General features: G+C 58.8%; 1 protein-coding gene across 2 annotated transcripts; it reads right to left on the reverse strand.

Annotated features, from left to right (window-relative positions):
• Positions 1-4,082: 4,082 nt before the first annotated feature.
• Positions 4,083-17,288, reverse strand: NINJ1 (ninjurin 1). 2 transcript variants are annotated; one of them, XM_031014766.3, is made up of 5 exons: positions 16,921-17,047; positions 10,549-10,718; positions 9,210-9,438; positions 7,673-7,836; positions 4,083-4,817 (listed from the first exon to the last, which is right to left on the reverse strand). In XM_031014766.3, exons 2-4 carry the CDS (start codon positions 10,702-10,704, stop codon positions 7,682-7,684), a joined length of 540 nt encoding a protein of 179 aa, XP_030870626.1. In that variant the 5' UTR covers positions 10,705-10,718; positions 16,921-17,047; the 3' UTR covers positions 4,083-4,817; positions 7,673-7,681. The 2 variants fall into 2 exon arrangements, with proteins under 2 accessions (XP_030870626.1, XP_004048327.1); XM_004048279.5 differs by lacking the exon at positions 10,549-10,718 and having other exon boundaries at positions 16,921-17,288.
• Between the last annotated feature and the right edge of the window lie 4,655 nt (positions 17,289-21,943).

Below are 21,943 nucleotides of genomic sequence, written 5' to 3' on the forward strand. Positions count from 1 at the left end.
CCCACCACCACACCCGGCTTATTTTTGTATTTTAATAGAGACGGGGGTTTCACCATGTTGGCGAGGCTGGTCTCGAACTCCTGACCTCGTGATCTGCCCACCTTGGCCTCCCAAAGTGCTGGGATTACTGGCATGAGCCACCGTGCCTGACCCTTTTTTTTTTTTTTTTTTTGATACAGAAATCTCTTACTCTGTTGCCAAGGCTGCAGTGCAGTGGTGCGATCTCAGTTTGCTGCAACCTGCACCTCCCGGGTTCAAGCAATTCTCGTGCCTCAGCCTCCTGAGTAGCTGGGATTACAGGCATGTGCCACCATGCCCAGCTAATTTTTTTGTAGTTTTAGTAGAGACAGGGTTTTGCCATGTTGTCCAGGCTGGTCATGAACTCCTGAGCTCAGGTGATCCACCTGTCTAGGCATCCCAAAGTGCTAGGATTACAGGCGTGAGCCACCACGCTGGGCCCAGTCCTATGATTGTTAAGAATAATGCAGTGCCAAAAAAAAAAAAAAAAGAATAATGCAGTGAAGAAACAGGCACTCCACTCTGATTGAACACGGGTGGAAGAGGAGGCCCTAGGAAACGGAGGGGAGGGCTGGGCGTAGGGTGTGGCGTGGGTTCTGTCACAAATGGCCAATACACCCAGAATCAGGTGCTCTTCCCTGCCTGGCCGTACCAGGCCTGGGCCCAGCACCTTGAATGGAGGTCCAGTTGCCTCCCCACTCATCTGACATGAGCTGCCCTCATCCTTACTCTGCACATGTGGAATGAATGGGCCAGGTCCTTCAAGGATGAACCAGACAGAAAGCACTGCCCTGGGAGAGGGAGCCTGTAGATCCAACAAGACTTAGAAGACACTTCCAGTGCTTTTAGGTGGGCAGGAATAAGCAGTGTCAAGGACACGCACAGGGCACCTAAGCCATGAAGAGACCTGAGCAAGGGATCCCTGTAAGGGAGTGAGGGGCCGAGACTGGGCTTCGGGCTGGCACAGCGGTACCTCTTCACCTTGGAACAACCCACTGAGATCTATGCCTGCCTTCACATCTATCTTCTATCCATCATCTATCGAGCTATCCATATGTCATCTATTTCTCATCTGTCAATCTTTTCATCTTTTACTCTTTTCCATCAAATACAACAGCTTCTATCAATCATCTCTATCTAATCATCTAATCTGACAATCCAGCATATATCATCTATTATCTATCTAATCTATCTAATCATCTAATCTATCTGACCATCCATCATCTATCTATCTAATCTATCTAATCTATCTGACCATCCATCCATCATCCGTCCATCCGTCAGTCCATCCATCCATCCAACCATCCATCCATCCATCCATCCATCCATCCATCCATCCACGTATCTACCATCTATCAATCTATCTAATAATCTGTCTGTTATAGGAAAGAGGTTAAGAAACCCTCCCATCACACTCTGCCCAGTTGGTCATCTCCAGCTCTATGCGACTGCCCCTACCTGCCCCCGCACCTCACTGCTTCCCCAACACCAGCCCAGCTCACAGGACTTGTGCACAGGCTTCCTTGCCCTCAAACCTTCTTCCCAGACTTCTGCATGGCCCCTCGCCATCATCCCAGGTCACCTACTGACCTCCCTGCCCATTCCTCCTGAGGTCCCTGTGTGTCCCTCCATGTCCCACCCACCACCCAACTTCGTGGGTGCATCTTGTTCACTTTCCAGGTCCCCCATGAGAACAGAGCTGAATCCACGGGCAGGACTGGCTGGAGTGGATACATCAGGTCCCAGGACCCCATAGGCGCTGTCAAACCTTCCCAGAATGTAGCTTGGCTCTGAGCAGCTCCTGGGCCTGTTTTTTGTCTGTCCCTTGGCTGCTGTGACATGTGCACAGGGCCTAGCACATACAGGCAAGTGAGTGGGTTCTGCCCCAGACATTTACTGAGCACCTACTATATGCTGGACAGTGCTGAGGACACAGGCTGCAGATAGGTGATGGCATCTGGTAGGAGAACCAGGTCAGACAAAGGATCCTTAAGTAGGAGAAGCACAGACAGGGATGTGGGTGCCAAGCCATGCCCCCAGCTCCAGCAGAGCCCCTTGGCCCTCAGGAGACCCAGCGGGCAGAACACTCATTCTCGGAGTGCCTGCCCTGGACTTGGGCTGGACTCAGACTCCAGCTCCAGGGGAGAGTCCACCTGGCCGCACTGTCTCTGGCAACATGGACAGTGACTCTATCCCAAGGCACCAGAGCCTAAATTGTAATGGGGCCAAGACAGTGATCAGGGAGGGGCGGCATCAGACTGGTCAGGACAGCCTCTGGAGTAACCTTAGAGCTAAGCCCCGGCCAGCCGACGGGGGCCTGGAAGGATGCTCTTCAGGGGGGCAGCAGCACAGGCTGAGGACTGAGATGGGAACCCCAGAAGTCAGGGTCAGAGCTGGTGGAGTGGTTGGTGAATAAGCCTGGGAGTTGGTGGGCAGGGAGATTGGGGGCGGCCAGCATGGGCGTCTGAGTAGGGAAGGCCACCTGGGCATTGGGACCGCAGGGGGTCAGGGCGCACACATCCAACTGGGGATGGCCCAGGGCCCAGCACAGTCATCTGGGTTCACCCCTCCGCCTCGGTCCCAGTGAACTTCCTCTCCTGGCCAAAGGAGGAGCTAAGACATGTGTTGGCCAACATCCGGCTGCTGGTGTGTGAGGCCAGGCACACGGGGGGCCCTCCCTCCTGCCTGGCTGCCAGCCAGCCCACACTGCAGGCCACGGCCAAATCAGGGACCAAGCGCTGGGCGGCATGCATCTGAGTCAGCCCTGGCCACGCAACCTGCGGCCAATGCTACAGTGCCTCCTGTCAAGAGCACATTTCGCACCCACCATATACCTTCGCAGCTTCCTTTTCAACTCAGCACATCTCAGAACTCATTCCCATATCAACTACTTTTCAAACCCTCTATGGGACAAACACAAAAGCGGAGAGAGCAGTGCCACGAGCTCAGCTTCTCGGCATCCACGCGGTCCACCTACTCAGTAGTTGCTGTTGTTTTCCCCCGGGAGTGCTTTAGAGCAGAGCCCAGTTAGACCCCCTCACTCAGGAGTGCTTCTGCTTTCTGTCACTTCAGCAATGGGGCTATGCAGACCTGATGTCAGCCCAGACACAGGACTGCAGGGTGGGGGCCACTCATCCATCCGAGGAACGGGAGCTGGAGCCACCCCAAGTCACGGGGCTCAGCCCAGATGGGGACAGAAGAAAAGTGATGAGGAAGTAAGTGGGGGCCTCGGCAGTGCTGGAGGCCTTGCCCCCTCCCCTGTGCCCCTGGAAGGCTGCTTGGAGGAGTAAAGGGCAGAGGCTGGCAGGAGATGCACAGGTACCTCACCTGGAGGGGCCAGGTCGGGGGACCCACAGCAGGGACGCAGAGGCAGTGCGGGATGGTGGATGGGGCAGGCTGGCCCCACTCCCACCTCAGGCCACCAGATGCTCCACATCCAGGGAGATGAGGGGCTGGGGCTGGGAGGGGCGATGGGGAGAACAGAATGGGTAGTGGGGGGTTGGGGAAGGATGGGGGACCAAGGAGAAGAGAGTGAAGCGCCAGACACTGGCGGCCCGGGAGCCAGGTTTCCACTGGGTGAGGGGTCCTGTGGGGCAGGTGGGCCCTGAGAGTCCAGGGCCTGGTCCCGGCATGGCTCCCAGCTCCCCTGTGCCCAGAGAATGTCCCCGCTGACCACAGGCATCACTGGACACCACTGCGGGGAAGCAGCAACTTCAAACTTGGTAGAGGAGAGACTCAGGGGCAGCACCTCAAGGCCTGTCCACAGGCGGGGACAGGAAACAGTGCTGGAAACATGTGAGGGGGAAAACGACGCTGCTCCCCACCTGACCCTGCCTGGGTCAGAGGTCACTAGGGGCTGCTGATGCCAATGACCTCAGGCTTCCACCTCTGTGCCTCCAAACCTCACCCCAGGAGATGTCAGGAGCCAAAGAGCTCCCCAAGCCAAGATTCTGGAGAAGGCGGCCCTGGCCAGAACCGTGTGCTTCTGACGCCCCTGCAGGGCAGCTGGAAAGGGGACAGGGAGGCCAAGGCCGGTCCAGCCCCGGGAACAGGGAGATGGCATGTGGAGCCCGACAAAGAGCATGGGCTTTATTGTTCATTCATGATTAGAAAAGTGGGTGCTGGGATCCCCATGGAGGGGGCTGGGCTCTGCCCGGTCACTGCTGGTGCAGGGTATATACAAGGTCTATGGCCCTCACAGGCCTGACTGGCTCCCTCTTGATGGCCACCAAGCCCAGGCACTTAAGACCAGAGCCAGTGGCCATCCGTAGGGCCAAAGGCAGTTCTGGCTGTGCAGGGTCCCTGGGTTAGGAAGTGGACAGAGGCTGGGGTCACCAGGGCAACCCGGACAGGGCCCACGGGAGGCAGGGACGCTGGTGCTTTGGGAGAGGGAGAGACATCTCCTTGTCCTTCTGGAATGTCCTGAGACAGAGGCTGGCCCTGGTCACTCATCCAGCCCATCCACGGACCTGCTGTGTGTCCTTGAGTGGGTCGAGACCCTTCTCTGGGCACAGGTCTCTGCAGCTGTCCAGTTCTGACCCTCTGGGCTATTGTGGCCAGCCCCCATGTGCCAGGAGGGAGCTGCCTCCTGGGAACAGCTGCTGAGAGACAAGAGTGGCCTCCTGCGTGGTGCTTGGCTGCAGTCAGAGCAAGGGCTGGTCCGGGGACATGGTGCAGATGAGGCCAGCCTGGGCTCTGGCAGTCTGGGTAGTGCCATGTGCAGGGAGGTGGACACCTCACAGGTATGGCGACTCCTGGGGTCGGGCAGCTGAGTTGCAGGGCAGGCAGCATCCAGGGTCCTGGAAAGGAGACAGAGGAGAGGCTCTGAGCCTGGAAGGAGGGAGAGGAGAGGGTCTGAGCCCGGAAGGAGGGAGAGGAGAGGCTCTGAGCCCGGAAGGAGGGAGAGGAGAGGGTCTGAGCCCGGAAGGAGGGAGAGGAGAGGGTCTGAGCCCGGAAGGAGGGAGAGGAGAGGGTCTGAGCCTGGAAGGAGGGAGAGGAGAGGCTCTGAGCCCGGAAGGCTGGAGAGGAGAGGGTCTGAGCCCGGAAGGAGGGAGAGGAGAGGGTCTGAGCCCGGAAGGAGGGAGAGGAGAGGGTCTGAGCCCGGAAGGAGGGAGAGGAGAGGCTCTGAGCCTGGAAGGAGGGAGAGGAGAGGCTCTGAGCCTGGGAAGGAGGGAGAGGAGAGGGTCTGAGCCTGGAAGGAGGGAGAGGAGAGGGTCTGAGCCTGGGAAGGAGGGAGAGGAGAGGCTCTGAGCCAGGCTGTGACAAGCCCCAAGTGTCAGGGCCATTTGCACACCCAGACTCAGGAAGAAGAGCCTGATTCTGACATGAGAGGTGTCAAAGTACTCCATGCCTCAGTTTCCCCTCTGAAAATGGAATGAATATAGCATGGCTGGGTTACTGCCAGGACTTAGAGGCCTGGCCCAGCATGGGGGGCTCGGGTTGGGCAGCTGTGACCATAGCCACCCACGAAGCCTGAGACCTCTCTGACTGCTCCACGCAGGACACACAGCAGCTTTGGCCTCCGAGCCTCTGAGGACAGCCTTAAGGTCCACTGCTGGGTCCCCACGTGGCCCACAGACGCAGCACCCTCTTCCCGGCAGGCAGATAACTCATGCTTGGGAGAGTTAGGGACTGCATTCAGCACACACAGCAGGTGATTAATAAATGGCCTGGCCACATGCCCAAGCCAGGGAGCAGCTGACATCTAGGTGTTCTGGAAGAGGACAACTTAACTACAAACTGGAGGCAGCATCTGGACAGTGACTCGGACCCCACATGGGGCCGCCCAGATCCAGGTCCTTTCAGAAGGGTGACTTCAGGCTCCACGGCCGGGACATTGGGGGCTGGCGTGATCCCACTGGGGGAATGGCCATGGGTGTGGTAGGGGAGCTTGAGAGGCCATGGGCCACTACGAGCAGCGGTCACTCGTTGGCCCCCGTGTGGGGAGGGGTGAGGCCAGGTGGATGCAGGGTGCTCCCAACCCAGCTGCTGGCCCCAGCGCCCCACCTCATCCTCACTATGCCCTCTTGGGGAATTTTTTTTTTTTTTTCCTGAGATGGAGTCTCACACTGTTGCCCAGGCTGGAGTGCAATGGTGTGATCTCAGTTCACTGCAATCTCCACCTTCCAGGTTCAAGCGATTCTCCTGCCTCACCCTCCTGAGTAGCTGGGATTACAGGCATGCGCCATCACGCCTGGCTAATTTTGTATTTTTAGCAGAGACAGGGTATCTATCTCCATGTTGGTCAGGCTGGTCTCAAGCTCCCGACCTCAGGTGATCCGCTTGCCTCAGCCCCCCAAAGTGCTGGGATTACAGGCGTGAGCCACCGCGCCTGGCCTGGGGAAATTTTTATATATCCTTGACACACAGGCGCTCTGCCCCAAGAGCACTGCTCCTGTCTACTCTGCCAGGGGCCACCACTGGTGGAGAGATGGCCACCTGCCAGGAGTGCCCACCCCTCCCTTAGCAACTCACCTCCACCTCTGCTACAAACCGGAGGGGTGACCCCTAGGCCTAAGGTCGCGGGGACTGTGGTGTGTGGCCCTGGCCTGGCTGCATGGACTGTAGTGTGTGCACCATGTGGCCCTGGCCATGGCTGCATCCCAGGCCTTCCTGTGGATCCTGCTCCCAGGCTGTGTCACTGGGCAGACGCTCACCCTCTCTGAGCAAGGACACAGGGAGAGGCTGTATGTGGTGTGAGAAGTCTTCCTACACTGGGTGCCTCGTCCTGTAGAGACAGCCTCAGTCTGCATCCTGCACACAGCCAGGGTCCAGCCTAAGGCAGGCAGCTAACAGATTCTGCGAGGCCCGGCAAGGGGCAGACTTGAAGAGTCACAAGGGCTCCACGTGACAAGATCCTGAATCCCACCGTCCTGGTCAGAGTGGCACAGTGAGGTGGGCATGTCAGGCAGGCGGTCATACCAAGGTCCCTTTTTCTCAGACGAGGGCTGGGAGGAAGCTTCACCTGCTAAGTGGAGCTGATAAGGGGTGCAGAGCCCCTGACTTATCAAGAGAAGCCGGAAATCTTTGGGTTCTGGGTGTTTTTTGAGACAGAGTCTCACTCTGTCGCTCAGGCTGGAGTGCAGTAGTACGATCTTAGCTCACTGCAACCTCTGCCTCCTGGGTTCAAGCGATTCTCCTGCCTCAGCCTCCTGAGTAGCTGGGACTACAGGGATGTGCCACCATGCCTGGCCACTTTTTGTATTTTTAGTAGAGACGGGGTTTCACCCTGTTGGCGAGGCTGGTCTCGAACTCCTGACCTCAAGTGATCTGCCCGCCTCAGCCTCCCAAAGTGCTGAGATTACCGGCATGAGCCACCGCGCCTGACCCAGAAATCTTTTTTTTTTTTTTTCGGACAGACATTCTGAATGTATAGAAATCTTACGTTTAAGTGAGTTCTCCAGGATGTTCAAATGGTGGCTCCTACACACATTCCATCTAAACACTGTCACCACAGGACCCCAGGTGGCCAGCACCAGTGGCAGGGCTGGCCTCAAGGCAGTGGCCAGGCATTGGCCTTGTAGATGTGGACGAGGATGCCCATGGCCTAAGAAGGTGTCCAAGGCTGGCCGGCCAGGGACTCACCACACTGCAAGAGCCTCCAACAGCGAGCAACCCCAGGACTGCAGGCCTCGCGCCCCATCTCCCAGCTCACCTGGGTGTCCTACTGCTGGGGTGCCATGTCCATCAAGGGCTTCTGGACCCCGAAGGCCGTGATGAAGATGTTGACTACCACGATGATGAACACCAGGCCCGTGGCCAGGTTGTTGAGGAAGTCCAGCTTGGCGTGCTTGGCCGGGTTGTTAAGGTCGTACTTGACTGTGGGCAAGAGAGGAGTGGATGGTGCCAAGGGCAGCCCAGACGCAGCGCCCCAGCCTGGGACAGTGGAAGGGGACCCACCCCAGCGGTCAAGCTGTCCTGGGACATTACAGGGCCCTCAGTCGCATTTAGGATGAGTTTTGTCGCCCAGAGAAAAATACGTCTGTTTTGCTGAAACATGGACAACAGTGCCCCTGGCTTGGGCAACCCCACGGTCTATGACCCCACCTTCTGTAGCCCCCATATTTTCCTTATACGAATTGAAGCTATGGACGTCAACCAAAGGCCAGGTTTGGGCAAATGCACTGAGCCCTTTGCATGCCTTAATCTAGTGATTCCTGCCACAAGCTGCAGTTCTATTATGATGCCTGTTTTATAAGTGAGGCCCGGGAGGTTCAGCCACTTGCCCAAGGTTACGCAGCCATGAAGAGGACCCTGGGCCCAGAAGGTGAGGACTGGCATGACTGAGGCCATCTCATGGCATGGGTCAACAAGAACCCGGTGAAACACCTGCCCTAATGCCCACAGGCCAGGCCCTGACCCCACTCTGTGCTCTTTCAAAGTGCAGGGTGGGGCCAGGCACAGTGGTTCATACCTGTAATCCCAGCACTTTGGGAGGCCGAGACAGGAGGATCACGTGAGCCCAGGAGTTTGAGACCAGCCTGGGCAGCATAGCAAGACCCCGTGTCTACCAAAAATAAAAAAATTAGCTGGCATGATGGCATATAGCTGTGGTCCAGCCTACCTGGGAGGCTGAGGCAGAAGGCTCGCTTGAGCCTGGGAGGTTGAGACTGCAGTGAGCTGTGATCAAGACACAGCAAGACCCGGTTTCAAAAACAAAACAAAACAAAACAAAACAAAACAAAACAAAACAAAACAAGGCCGAGCGTGGTGACTCATGCCTGTAATCCCAGTATTTTGGGAGACTGAGGCTGTTGGATCACTTGAGCTCAAAAATTCGACTGGGCAACATGGCGTAACCTCATCTCTACAAAAAATACAAAAATTAGCCGGGCATGGTGATGAGCGCCTGTAATCCCAGTTACTTTGGGGGCTGAGGTGGGAGGATCACTTGAGCCCAGGAGATGGAGCTTGCAGTGAGCCAAGACTGCGCCACTGCATTCCAGCCTGGGTGACAGAGGGGGACCTTGTTTCAAAAAACAAAACAAAGCAAAACAAGACAAAAACCAAAGTGCAGGGCGGGGGGAGGGGGGGTGCCACTTCCTGGACTGCATGTCTGGGTGATGAGGGCCAGGAACTTGGCAGCTCCTTGAGAGCCAAGTGTGCAAGGTGGTGGGCACCTGTCCCAGGGGATGCGAGCAGATGCCAGCAAGGTGAGCAGGTGGCCCGGCTGCCCCCACCTGGGGACCTACCAAGGAAGATGAGCAGCACCCCCACGCTGATCTGCAGCGCAAGGGAGATGGAGATGAGGACCACCAGGGGCACATAGAAGGCGAAGCTGGGGCCCTGTTCCACGACGGCCTTCAGCTGGGACGCGTTGGCCATCAGCAGCGCGATGTCCAGCATGCTCTCGGCTGCGCTCTTCTTGTTGGCGTAATGGTTCACGTTGATGGGCCCGTGCCTCCAGCCCCAGCGGGCCGGCTGCAGGGAGGGGAATGGTCAGCAAGGCGGGTGGGGGAGGGGGGCAAGGGCTGTGCTTGAGTCGGGCTCTGGGGGTCACCGGGCCCTGCAGGTGAGGGCTTCCCTTGCCCCCACCCCTGGTAAGTGCTCAGACAGAAGTGCTTATTACCCTAAGGAGAGGCTGCGAGAATGTGCTCAGCCTTTATAAAACCTCCCCTAGGAATACGGTCCTGGAGAGAAAGGAAACGACATAGCAACCTCAGCACACGCACTCTGATTTTCCACTGGAAAGCATTGCCCGATCCTCCCCTTCCTGCCATAGGCGGGGCTGCTCCTCCCTGCCCGCCCCTACCCGTCTGTGCCCCCGGCCTCCTCTCCCCCTCCCCTCAGAGTCTGAGCTCCTGATGCCAGGAAAGGAAGTGACGTGTGGGCGGACAGATCTGTGCACACCGGCCCAGGCAAGAAACAAGTCCTCCTGGGCCAGACCTAAGGGCTGAGATCGCCCCTGCCACCTCCCAACCTCCCAGCCTTGGGGCCCAACAGGCCACTCGCCTCCAGGCCTCAGCACAGGCCTTGCAGAACTATTCGGCCATTAGCAGCAAGCCTTCACTGAGGTGGGCCACCCAGAGCCCGGCCCCGACACAGCAGAGGCTCAATAGATGCCTCAGCATACGACATACAGTGGAGCTTAGCTTCCCCATTACTTCCCAGAGTAATAAAATGGGAATGCGAGTTCTGATGGAATCCTCTTTGCCTTAGGGGCCTATCTGGTTAGGGCCCCCTGCAGTTCTCTCGAAGCCCCCAGTGCCTTTCCCTGGTGCCAGACACTCTCAAGCTCCAAGGCCCCACACAGAGGCCACTGCTTCCAGGAAGCCTCCCAGGACTTCCCCTGGCAGGACATGGCCCTCTCTCCTGCCACAGGAAGGTCCTCTCTAGGGCTGGCCCTTCATTCCAAGCTAAGTACCAAACTTCCTCTTTCTCTGGAGCAAGAGTCTGCCCCTCTCAAGCTGCCCTGGTGGGGCCCCTCTTCAGTCACTCAGGACAAACCTGCCAGCCCCTTGGCCCAGCCCTTTGTCCACAGGAGCCCCTGAGTTGCCAGGCCCTAGACCACAGCCTCCCAGGACTGGTCACCTGCTTGGAGGCAGCTGTGAGAACCCACTGCTGGCAGCCAACCTCCTGGGGCCCTCTCTGGGAGATCCTGTTTCCAGACTCATGAAAGATGCAGGCCGGGAGGCCGGGGTGCCGCAGGGCCACAGGGAGGGGCGGACATGGTATCCATCCAGGCATCGACTTTCTGCAGGCTGGAAAAATACACGAGGCAGCCAATACAGAACCAGCAGAGGGCAGGGGCCTTGCTTTCATGCTGCGTGTTTTTCAGTTTCATCTAAAATTATGTGCCCAGGAGGAAGAGACTGGGCGTCAGGGGACACTGGTGGGCTCTGCTGCTTACACCTGGGCCTGGGAATTCCAACAACCTGCCTTCAGCATCAGCTGCTCTCTAAGTAGCAAGTTCACGTGGACACATGTGCGCACAGGGACAGCCGCCTTCACCTGGGCCACCCAGCAGCGCTGTCCCTGGGGCCCTGGTGTGCTCTTGGGTCACTCCATGCATACCCCGAAGCCTCTATGGGGTGTCTACTTTGCCTCTCCCACCCTGGGCCTGACGCTGCACTCCCTGGGATTCCCCCAGGCCCCAGCACAGCCAGGGCACTCACCAAGTGAGAGGCTGTGTTCCTCTCCCATTCTACAGACCAGCAGATTGCAGCTTGGAGGAGGTTTGCCCAGAGCCACCTCCCAGAGTCCCTGTCCCACCACTGTCCACTTAGGGGCTTCCTCCCAGGCTGCCCAGGGTCTGGGTGAGGACAGCCCGGACACAAGGGCCTGTGCCTGGCACTGAGGTCGTCTCCAGCTCTGCTCTTGCAAAGCTGCCCAGTGGGCCACACCCCATCACACGTGTGCTCCGCAAGGTGCAGTGTCCCAGGGGCTGCTGGCCACAGTGGGCATGTGCTCCTAAGTTTCACAAACCTCAAGTGCCAAAGTGCCTTCCTTCAAGGCCACCCTTATGCTCATCCGGGTCTCCATCCCAGGACTTGGTGCTGGGAGAAGGCCACGTGCAGACCCCGTGAGGATTTCCACCTTCTGGGGGCATCTACACATATATGTGCGTGTTCCTAGTCACAAAAGCACAGAAACACACATCCCCCAGAAAGACACACATAGACGTGAGACACACATGTGCACACAATACAGCACACACAAATACACATGCACATACATACATATGCACACGTACATAAACAGACACACAAGCCCAGGCTAACTGTGTTGGCCTCTGGGCAGGAGGAAGAATTCCCTTTTTTTCTGAGCTCTGCAGAACCATTTAAATATTTCACAGCCATGCAGTCACGAGGAACACTCAGATCCATTAAAAAGCACCATCTGCGCAGAGCCTGCAGCTCCCCAAGCCTCAGCTCTCAGCACCCCCAGCCACGAGGAGCCTGTGCCCCTGCTGTCCTCATGCCCATTTAAGGTGGGTAAACTGAGGCCCAGCAAAGGCGGTTCCTTACCCAAAGCCACATAGCAAGTGAGGGCTTGGCTAGGATTTGAACCCAGGCCCCGGGGCTCAGAAGCTCTGGTAGCTGATGCCATTGTCCCTTAGGGGCTGAACTCTCAATGGCTCCCTGCTTCAGGCTCCAGCTGTGTCCGGACAACTAGCCCCACTTTGTGCCTCAGTCTCCCATGTGTACCACGAGGCTGTGGAGCAGATGCCCCAGGATGGCCTCTGAGCCCCGAGTGGCCAGCAAATGCCCTGACCATGCACCCCTGCTGGTGAAGGGCACTTCCAGCCCATCCGGCCATCTGCTTCCTGTCCAACCTGCAGCTAGGGAAGCTTCTGCATGCAGGTCAAGCCCTGGCTCACCACAGCCCAGCCCGTGGCCCTGACGCAAGCTCCCCCTCCGTTGGCCTCAGTCTCCTGCTCCGTATATCTAGGGTTGCACCTGGGAAACTTCTGCTTACCAAGGGAGAGGCTGTGTTCCTCTCCCATTCTACAGACCAGCAGATTGCAGCTCAGAGGAGGTTTTCCCAGAGCCACCTCCCAGGACTGTGTGTCCCAAAGCATAGGGCTGCCCCAGGATACAGCATAGCTGGCAACCACCCCAGGCAGCAGGCCACATTGGGAGCATCATGTGGAGGGGAGGGCAGCAGGGCCAGTCTGCTTCCCTGTCCCTAACCTTGGTGCTCTGGGCCTTGGAGCCCTGAGCTGACCACCACACAGGAGGGTCCCAGGGAGGACGATCCCACTCTCCCCCAGTCCTGGGCACTTGCCTCTATCTTGGGATGGGCCTGAGGGTGGCCGGGGGACCCAGCTACCACAGGTGAGGGAGCCCTGTGGTCCTGACCAGCCAGCAGGAGCTGCCAGGAGCTAAGCCCTGCTGAGACCAGTGCCCATGGCTTGGGCAGGGCAGGGAATAAACACCCTGGTTAATATATTCCCAGAACCTCAGCAGCACTCGGGGCCTGGGGCCAGGCCAGATATTTTTCCTCTGAAAGCTAGGAGGGAGGCTTGGTGAGGAGGTCAGCTCTGTGTAGGGGCGTGGCTGGCTCCTCATGCAACCTTCTGTGGATGGTTGGCCTCCCCACTGCAGGCTGCCTGTGTTGGGGCTGGGCCACACGGTCGGTCCTAGGGCCACTTCAGTGAGCATCCTCAGCTCAGGCAGGAGGGGCTGGCACAGAAGTGGGATATGAACCAGGCTTGCTGCATCCACCGGCCTGGCTCTGGCCATAGCATAATGGGTGCTCTGGCTCACCCAGGGCTTGGATGGGAGGAGACAGGGTCGGGGGCTGTGGGCCCACAAATGTGGTGATGCATATCAGTCGCCCTTTCCAAGGGCCTGTGAGGAGTAGGGCTGGAAGCTGCCACAGCACCTCCTTTACCTCCCCAGTCCTGCCTCAACACTGACCACTCTATGCCTCAGTTTCCTCATTTGTAAAATGGGTAGACAAGGATGTGGAGGGGACTGAATGGGGTGGTCTCAGATGCCCCGTGGCTGGTGGAGCGCATGGCAGTGGGTGGCAGGGCTGTTTTCCTTGATGCCTGGCTCTCACTGTTTTGAAAGACTCTGCTTCCCCGACCAACTCCACTGACTCAAAAGCAGCTGAACAGGCTCACAAAACAGTCACACTGCAAAGAAAGGACAGCCTGGGGCACAGGTTCTCCTGTGCTGAGCAGGACCCAGGGGGACAACAGGGACGAGGTGCCTGCCCTGGGTGCCTGGGGGGTCCCAGTCTACACCTTGGCTGCTCGCAGCCTGTCCTGCTCACTGGCCCTAACCCTTGGACTCAGCAGGCATTGGCAGATGGTGGGGCGACCTGAAAATCAGGCACCCCTCTTCTACCCCACCATATGCTAGGACCTGCCTGGTGCTTCCAGCATCCCTTGTCTGACCCACCAGTGTGGGCATGAGCTGCTGTGCCCATTCCCCAGATGCCACACAGACAGGCAGGGCCTGGCACTGGAGCCCTGCACCGTCTCCTACTGGCCAGCCCAGGAAGCAGGCCCTGAGAGGGTCTCCCAGCTCCATGTCTGTGTTCCTGGCAGGAAACCCCAGCAAGACAGCAGGAAGTGCTGGAAGGCGGGGTTCCCACCGCAGCTGGGCCAGGCAGACCCACTTCCCGCGGACTCAGCACTGGCCACGAGTGGCCCTGAGACCATGTTAGGGTTGCCTTTTAGAACTTGGCCCAGACCCTGCCAGCCTCAGGATCTGCCAGGAAAGCAGAAATGAGGAAACGAGCAAACCTCCTCCTGGGCAGCTGAGGCCATGCACGGCCCAGACGGCAGGTATACAGGGCACAGCTACCTACCTCCAAGGACCATGCCTCTCGGCCCAGATGTGGCCCCAGGAACCTTCAACCTGCGGGCTGTGAGGGGCAGGAAGGTGTAGCTGGCACCAGATGGCCGTGTCCTAACCCCATCCCCACCACCTCCCTGCCTTGAGACACCCTGGGGATAACAGATTCAGGCCATTTTCACATTAACATTGTTGTTTACTATTCCTTCTGCTGACAGCCACAAGTGAGCTGACTCAATCCCTGGACACTGATGGGGGCCCTCACATGAAGGGCCACAGGGGCGCAGGGCACACGGGGTGGGGGAGACCTGAGAGCTTCCCACGGGCGTGGCCCAACAGAGCCCACCCAGGTCGGAGTTCCACGTGTGGCTCCTCCCTGAGCCTCGTCCACCCTGGGAGGTGAGCAGTTGTGCCCCATTTTACAGAAAAGGAAACTGAGGGAGCTGGGCAAAGCGCTGCCCTCTCCAAACCACTGCCAGGGGTCACCAGTGGGAGAGGGTCTCCGTGGCAGGCAGAAGGATGAGGGCACTGAGTGCTGGCCTGGCTCTAAGCACTTCATATACATCAGCCACTGAGTCCTCACCACCCTCTGTGGCAGGCACCGCAACCACACCCATTTCACAGATGAGAAACTGAGGCACAGAGTGCTGACATGATGTGCCCAAGAAACGGAGAAGCAAGGTCTTGAGGGTGGGAAGAGGAACAGGTGTGTAGGGTGGTCCTGGGCCCCCAGGCTGGGTGAGCAGAGCGGCCCTCCAAGTTTTCTACCCCTCAAGGGGAAATGTGCTCATCCTCACACTGGCTCATAGCCTTTCCACAGCTCCCTGGACACCAGACCGTGATCAGGCCTGCAAGGCCCCTCCCATCGGCCTGGCTTCCCATCCCCCCACCTGCTACCCGGCCCTCATGTGCTCTGTGGTCCAGCCTCTGAGCCTTTGCTCCCGCTGTTCCCTCTGCCTAGATGTCCTTCCACACATCTCAGAGAGCCAGATCTGCTCACCCACCTTCCCCGCCCTCCAGGGCTCAGCACCAATGTCCCCACCTCCACAGAAAGCCTTCCCTGACCACCATGCCCCGCCCCCCACAATGGGCTCCCAGCCCCTAGGGAACCCCCTGCTTTGCTCTGGCCTCTCCTGCCCTGTCTGGGCTGGGCTGCTCTCCAACCGCGGCTTGGTGGGGTGGGGCTGTGTCTCTCTCCCTCTGGTGCCCAGAGCCAAGACAGTGATCCGGGAACAAATCCAACCCAATCTCCTCTGGGCTTGAGATGCACCCATCTCAGGAGGCACAGCCTATCCTGCCGCCCGCAGAAGTGAGCAGAGACTGCTCTGAGTGGAGGGCATTGCCCGGGCAAGGTCAAGGTTGGGGGAGGTGCAGTATCCCTCCCTTTCCAAGGCGCTTCCAAGCCACTGCCCTGTTTATTACCTGACTTGCTTTCCCCACTTCCCTGAAGGCAGGAGAGACCCTTTGTTCTCTCTTTATAAGACCATGTCTGAAAGGCCCAGCGAGGTGTGGCAACTTCCCAAGGACACACAGCCAGAGGAGGCCCCTGCCTATTGCTCCAAAGTGCTCACACACTGGGGTAGGGCCAGGTCGCTGGGGTCCCGCACACCGGTCAAGTCCTGCAGTGCGACAGCTCCTCTCTAACCTAGGAACAAGTGTCCATGCAGCCCCAGGGCCATCCTATCCCGTGGCTCATGGGGCCCCACCTCCCCGAACATGGCCTGTCCCCACAGCACCGGCCTAGGACTGTTCACCAGCGAGTGGGCAGAGTGTCTTTGCCCCAGTCTGGTCCACGCCATGGAGAGGCCTGGAAAAACCCAACAGGCTGCTGTTCCCTGCCCCCATCCCTGAGGGGGTTAGAAAAGGAAAGAATGTTCAAAGTAAACAAGTCACCAGAGGGCCATGCCAGGACCTTGCAACAAACACAAGGTGCTCAGTAAGTGCCGAGTCCTGGGATGAAGAATTCTGAAGCGGGACCACTACCAGGGCCTGCCCCCTGCCCACAACCCTCCCAGGCCGGGCAGGGCAAGCTCTGGAGGGCCGGTGGGGGCATACACTGAAGGCTGTGTGACGTTTCTATTTCTCAAGGCAGGTGAGTGGAATAGGGACCACAGCGGGCCCCAAGTTCCCCCATCAAGGCACGCATCAGATTGTGTGGTCAGCGTGGGGTGACGTAACTGTCTGCATGCAGCTGGTCTGGAGCCCGGAGGCTGTGACTCCCCTCCGCCCGCCCCCGGGCAAAGTGCGCGGAGGAGCCGGCACGGCGAGGCTGAAGTTAGAGAGGCCCGCGCGAGAGTGGGGGGAGGTCGGGAAAGCCGGGCGCCGGCAGTCCTTAGCCCGAGGAGCTGCGCCGAGGCCCCCTCCACCGCGCAGCCAAGCGCGGGCGCTGCTTAGTGGGGCTGGGGACGCCAGCCCGCCCTGCGCCCCCACGCCCCCACGTCCCGCCCACTTGCCGGGGGTGGCTGGAGCTCCCGGGGGCATCGTTCTGACCCTGATGGGGCGGGAACGACTTGGCCTAGAGCGGGACGTCTCCCACCACTCTGCAGTGCGGACGCGGCGCACACTCGGCCCGGAGCCCACAGGTGCCCGGGGAGCCGCGCCCCGAAAGGACAGGGCCTGGCAAGATCATGCAGCGGTGGGGGGAAGCTCTTACCGAGGCGTCCGGGGAGCCGGGTGTGCCCGGAGGCAGGCCGCCGTTGAGCTCGTACTCCTCGGTTCCCGAGTCCATGGTGCGGCCGCCCAGGCCGCCAGGATCCGGGCCTGAGCGCGCCCGAGCCTCAGCCGCAGGCTCCAGCTGCGCGCCCGCCCCCGGCCCGCCCGGCGGCTAGCGGCTGCCCCAGACTCCGCCTCCACCCGGGGCGGGCCCGGGGCGTGGAGGCTGTACGCTGAGAGCGCGCAGTTTGGGGCGACCCCAACCTCTCGGGCCTGAGACGCTCTCGCGGGGCCCCACAAGGGAGGGGGCGCGACGCCGATGGCCCCAGAGGACCCTGCCTGCGTCTTGCTCTGAACCTCCGTCGCGGACACTTTTAATCCACAAAATGAGGCCAAGAACGACCTTTCCCTGGCCACCAGGCAAACTGCATGAAAGCGAGCCGGCGTTGCCGCTGGCGCCCACGTTGGGTTTTTCCCAGGCGGGGTTCGCCCTGGGAACCGCAGATCGCTCCAGCACAGCGCCTGCTGCGCCCCTAGTAACAGCGTCAGAGAGTCCGGGGTTCCCCTGATTGCGGGCCACGCTGACACAGGGCTTCCCACTCCCTGACCTTAGGTTTTCCTGCCTGGGAAATGGGGGTTATGAGAGCACAGACTCCTGGAGGGGCTGGAGGAGGCACAAAGGGGATGAACGTGCGCTGACTCATGGGCCCATCTGTGCCACCTGTGGCAGGGGGTGGGCTGGGGGCAGGACAGTGCCCAGAGCCCTGGCCAGATGCTAGGCGGGCCCCCACCTGTTGTATGACTGAAGTGGTTGTTTGGTCTCTGTTTCTCCATATGTTCATTCCTCAGCACTGCCCACCTGGGGGCCTGGGGGTCGAGAGCATGTGGCGGCCACCCTGGGAGGCCAAGGGAGTTCATCCTGACCACAGCATAGTCAGCTTGCGGCAGTGTGGCCACTCTATTTCCAGAAGGGCAGTGGAAGGAAGGCCAGCTCAGACCCCAGGCTCTGTCCAGCCAGGCTGCCACTGGGACAGGAGGTAGGAGTGAGTGGGCATGGGCAGGGCAGCAGGATTGCGCTTGCCCGGATCCTCCAAATGGGGTCATCCCATGAAGGAGGAGCTGTCGTTGGCCCACTTCACAGCAGAGAAACTGAGGCTCAGGCTGTCACTGCCCCAGCTCTGCCTCAGAGGGGATCTGCAGGACAGGGTCTGGCACGGTGGCCTACGATGGGGATGATTGCTGTTGTCCTCGCATAGTCAGGGCACTGTTGGCACACCTGAGTGTTCACCAGCAGCTGAAAATCCAGCACCATTCACACAAAAAACTCTCTCACAGTATGGGACAAATTCCTATTCTGGGGGATAGTGCCCGCCCATGAGGGCTCAATTCCCAGAGGGGCAGGAGGTGTGGGACCACAGAGAAAATACGTCACACCCAGAAAGGGCCCTGGGAGCTGCAGGGGAGCCCTGAGACCTCGGAAGGCCAAGGGTGCGTAGAGAAGCCCCGAGGTGGGAGGGCTTGGCAGGTGGAGACGAGAGTATTCTTTCCTTTGTGCCATGCGGCAGCTCCTGCAGTGTGGTTCATCATTCCCATCCTTTTTTTTTTTTTTTTGAGATGGAGTCTTGCTCTGTTGCCCAGGCTGGAGTGCAGTGGTGCGATCTCGGCTCACTGCAAGCTCCACCTCCCAGGTTCACACCATTCTCCTGCCTCAGCCTCCTGAGTAGCTGGGACTACAGGTGCCCACCACCACGCCCGGCTAATTTTTTGTATTTTTAGTAGAAACGGGGTTTCACTGTGTTAGCCAGGATGGTCTCAATCTCCTGACCTCATGATCCACCCGCCTCGGCCTCCCAAAGTGCTGGGATTACAGGCATGAGCCACCGCGCCCAGCCTTACATATATATGGAGTCTTGCTTTGTCGCCAGGCTAGAGTGCAGTAGCACAATCTCGGCTCACTGCAACGTCCACCTACCAGGTTCAAGCCATCCTCCTGCCTCAGCCTCCCGAGTAGCTGGGACTACAGGTGTGCGCCACCACGCCCAGCTAATTTTTGTATTTTTAGTAGAGACAGAATTTCACCATGTTGGCCAGGTCACCTCCTGACCTCAGGTGATCTGCCCGCCTCAGCCTCCTAAAGTGCTGGGATTACAGGCATGAGCCACTGCGGCTGGCCCCATTCCCACCTTCTAAGAGGAAGCCGGGAGGGTCGCAGCACCAGTGACAGTTGGGACATCAGCCTCGGGGTTTGTAAACCTGCTCTGTGCTGGCCGTCTGAGACCCTCTCCCAGCCTCAGTTTCCTCAGCTCCTGGGGCTGCTGGGAGGACGTGTGGGTGTCAGGGCTCAGGCAGGCTGCAGCGCTGGAGTTCCCTCGTCTGCTCCATCATCCTCATTTGAGTATGTAGTGTCTGTTTTCCCCACTGTGCTCAATGCTGTTTACCCAACTGTTCTCTGCTGGATCCAACCCAGGACAAGTCTTAAAGGCACACTGTACCCCGTGTCACCTCCATCTACCTTTTTTTTTCTTTTTTTTGAGACGGAGTCTCGTTCTATCGCTCAGGCTGGAGTGCAGTGGCGCCATCTTGGCTCACTGCAAGCTCCACCTCCCAGGTTCAAGCGATTCTCCTGCCTCAGCCTCCAGAGTAGCTGGGACTACAGGCGCCCGCCACCACGCCTGGCTAATTTTTTGTATTTTTAGTAGAGCCGGGGTTTCACCGTGTTAGCCAGGATGGTCTTGATCTCCTGACCTTGTGATCTGCCTACCTCAGCCTCCCAAAGTGCAGGATTACAGGCGTGAGCCACTGCACCGGGCCCAACCACCTACTTTCAAGTTGTCCTGGAGACCATGAGTGCATGAGCTGTCCAAGACCAGTTTCTAGATGCTGACCCTGAGCTGAGGGACATGTCCCCAGGAGAGACACAGAGGAGGGGTGTGGCTGGGAGGAACGGGCTGGCAGGTGCCCCAGGAGAGCAGCCCTATGTGTGGGTGGGCGTGCACACACAAACACTGTATATGTACGAGGTCCCCAGGCCTCTGTGGAGGAGCCCACAGGGTATCTCAGGATGCCTCTCTGGTGCCCGGGGAGGCTTGGTGCATCCCTCTCCCCCATCAAAGACTCTCGTGGATTCTTCTGGGGCTGGCAGAAGAGTTCAGATCTGCCCCTTCTGGCTTGGGATGCGCTTCCTCATATGTAAAGTGGGTATATGGCAAGATGGCATGTGAGGACCACGGAGGCGTCACCCCAGCGTGCTCCTCACAGTGCCACCTCAAGCAGGTGGCTCCATCCCGCTGACCAAGAATGAGACCCCAGTGGGGCAGAGAACAGGCACACCGGAGGCCTGGACCTTCCACTCACCCACTGTCCTAGGAGCTGGGACTAAGCATGGTCTAAGCGAGCCCCACCACGTACTATGGGGAGTACAGTTGTGTCTCTCGGACCTGGGGGAACATGCGGTGAAAGCACCAAGCTGTTGAAAGGTCCATGGGTCAGATGGACCATGTTTTCACCCACAGAAAGCCTTCAGAAGCAGCCAGTCCCTGGCCTCCTCCACCTCGGAGAGGCTTGCAGGCAGGGATGCCGTTTCCACGTCACCAAGGGAGAAAGCAAGTCTGGCAAGGTGGCGCAGCATGCCCGAGGCGACCCAGCTCTGCATGCCCACCTGCCTGCCTGCACATGCTCTTGCTAACATGAGCGGGAGGAGGACGAGGCTGGCAGTCGGCCCAGGGCAATGGCAACTCCCTGGAAGCCTGTGGTATTGCCAGCACCAGGCGTGGCCCATCCATTCCCCACCCACCTGAAGGAGCTGTTACCTGGCATCAGGGTGGGCCCAGGAGTCTGCATTTCTATCAGGCAGTCCCCAGGGACCACAGCTCTCACCGGGTCAGTGTACAGAGCAGGGAGGTAAGGGAGGCGGGTGTGTAGCGTGGCCACCCCATTTCCAGAAGGACAGAGGAAGGAAGCCCAGGCCTGTGAGGAGGTGCCATGCCATCATCCCCACACTAAAGATGGGATGGCAGAGGCTCAGAGAGCCGAGGGACTCGCCAAGGTCACCAGGCAGGGCTCAGTGGGAGGGGAGGCACAGCCAGGTCAAGGATGATAAGGGGCCAGGTGATGGGAGATGAGCACCACGCAGGTATGAGAGCCTCTCATGCTGTCCACCACAGAGAAGCAATGTGTCCAGGCTGCACAGCGAGGCACAGCTGGCCCTAGAAGGCCACAGAACAACAGAAACAAAGTGGACGTCCACCACAAGGGAGTGGCTAAGTGGATGATGGCCATCTGCATTCGGGAGTGGGATGCTATCGTCTACAGAGCAAGCGAGGCCAGGCCAGCAGATGTGGAGGGGTCCAGCTGCACTGCGGGCAGAGAACAGGCAGAAGCAGGAGGCTGGCCCCTGCTTCCTCTGCTGCACCCTGACACACTGCTCTGTTCCTGCCTGTTTGTGCATCCGTCTCTCCCACTGGGGCTCCCAGGGGCCAGGCTGGGGCTGATGCCACTTTGCATTTATGGACATCTGTGCCTAGCAAAGCTCTTGTCCCCGGCTGCCACAGCAAAGTGGCAGGGAGAGTATTCATCCCCCACTATCTGTTCTCTTCTTCCCGCTCAGTCACAGGCTGCTGACTTTGAGCTGCACCAGTGGCTTCCCAGAATCAGAGCTGCATTTCTCTCTCCCCTGCAGCTAGAGGTACCCTTATGGCTACATTCTGGCAATGAAAATGTTGTGTGCAACATCAGGGAAGGAACCCTAAACAGAAGGGGTGTGCCATTCTTTATTACTTCCTCTATCCTGCTGGCTGGAAAGTGGATGTAATGGCTGGAGCTCCAACAGCATGTTGGACCGTGAGGAGACCTTGGCCATGGGAGCCTCAAGTAGTGGAGCTGAAGACAGAAGCAACCTGCATCCACAATGCCTGCAGCACAGGCCTCCCTGGGCTGCCCACCTCCAGACTTCTTAGATGTGAGTAAGGAAAAACAAACAAACAAACAAAAAAACAACTATCCTGTTCAGAGGCTGCTATAATTTA

The sequence above is a fragment of the Gorilla gorilla genome, chromosome 13 (genome assembly GCF_029281585.2).
Source record: "Gorilla gorilla gorilla isolate KB3781 chromosome 13, NHGRI_mGorGor1-v2.1_pri, whole genome shotgun sequence".
Taxonomy (NCBI): Eukaryota; Metazoa; Chordata; class Mammalia; order Primates; family Hominidae; genus Gorilla; species Gorilla gorilla.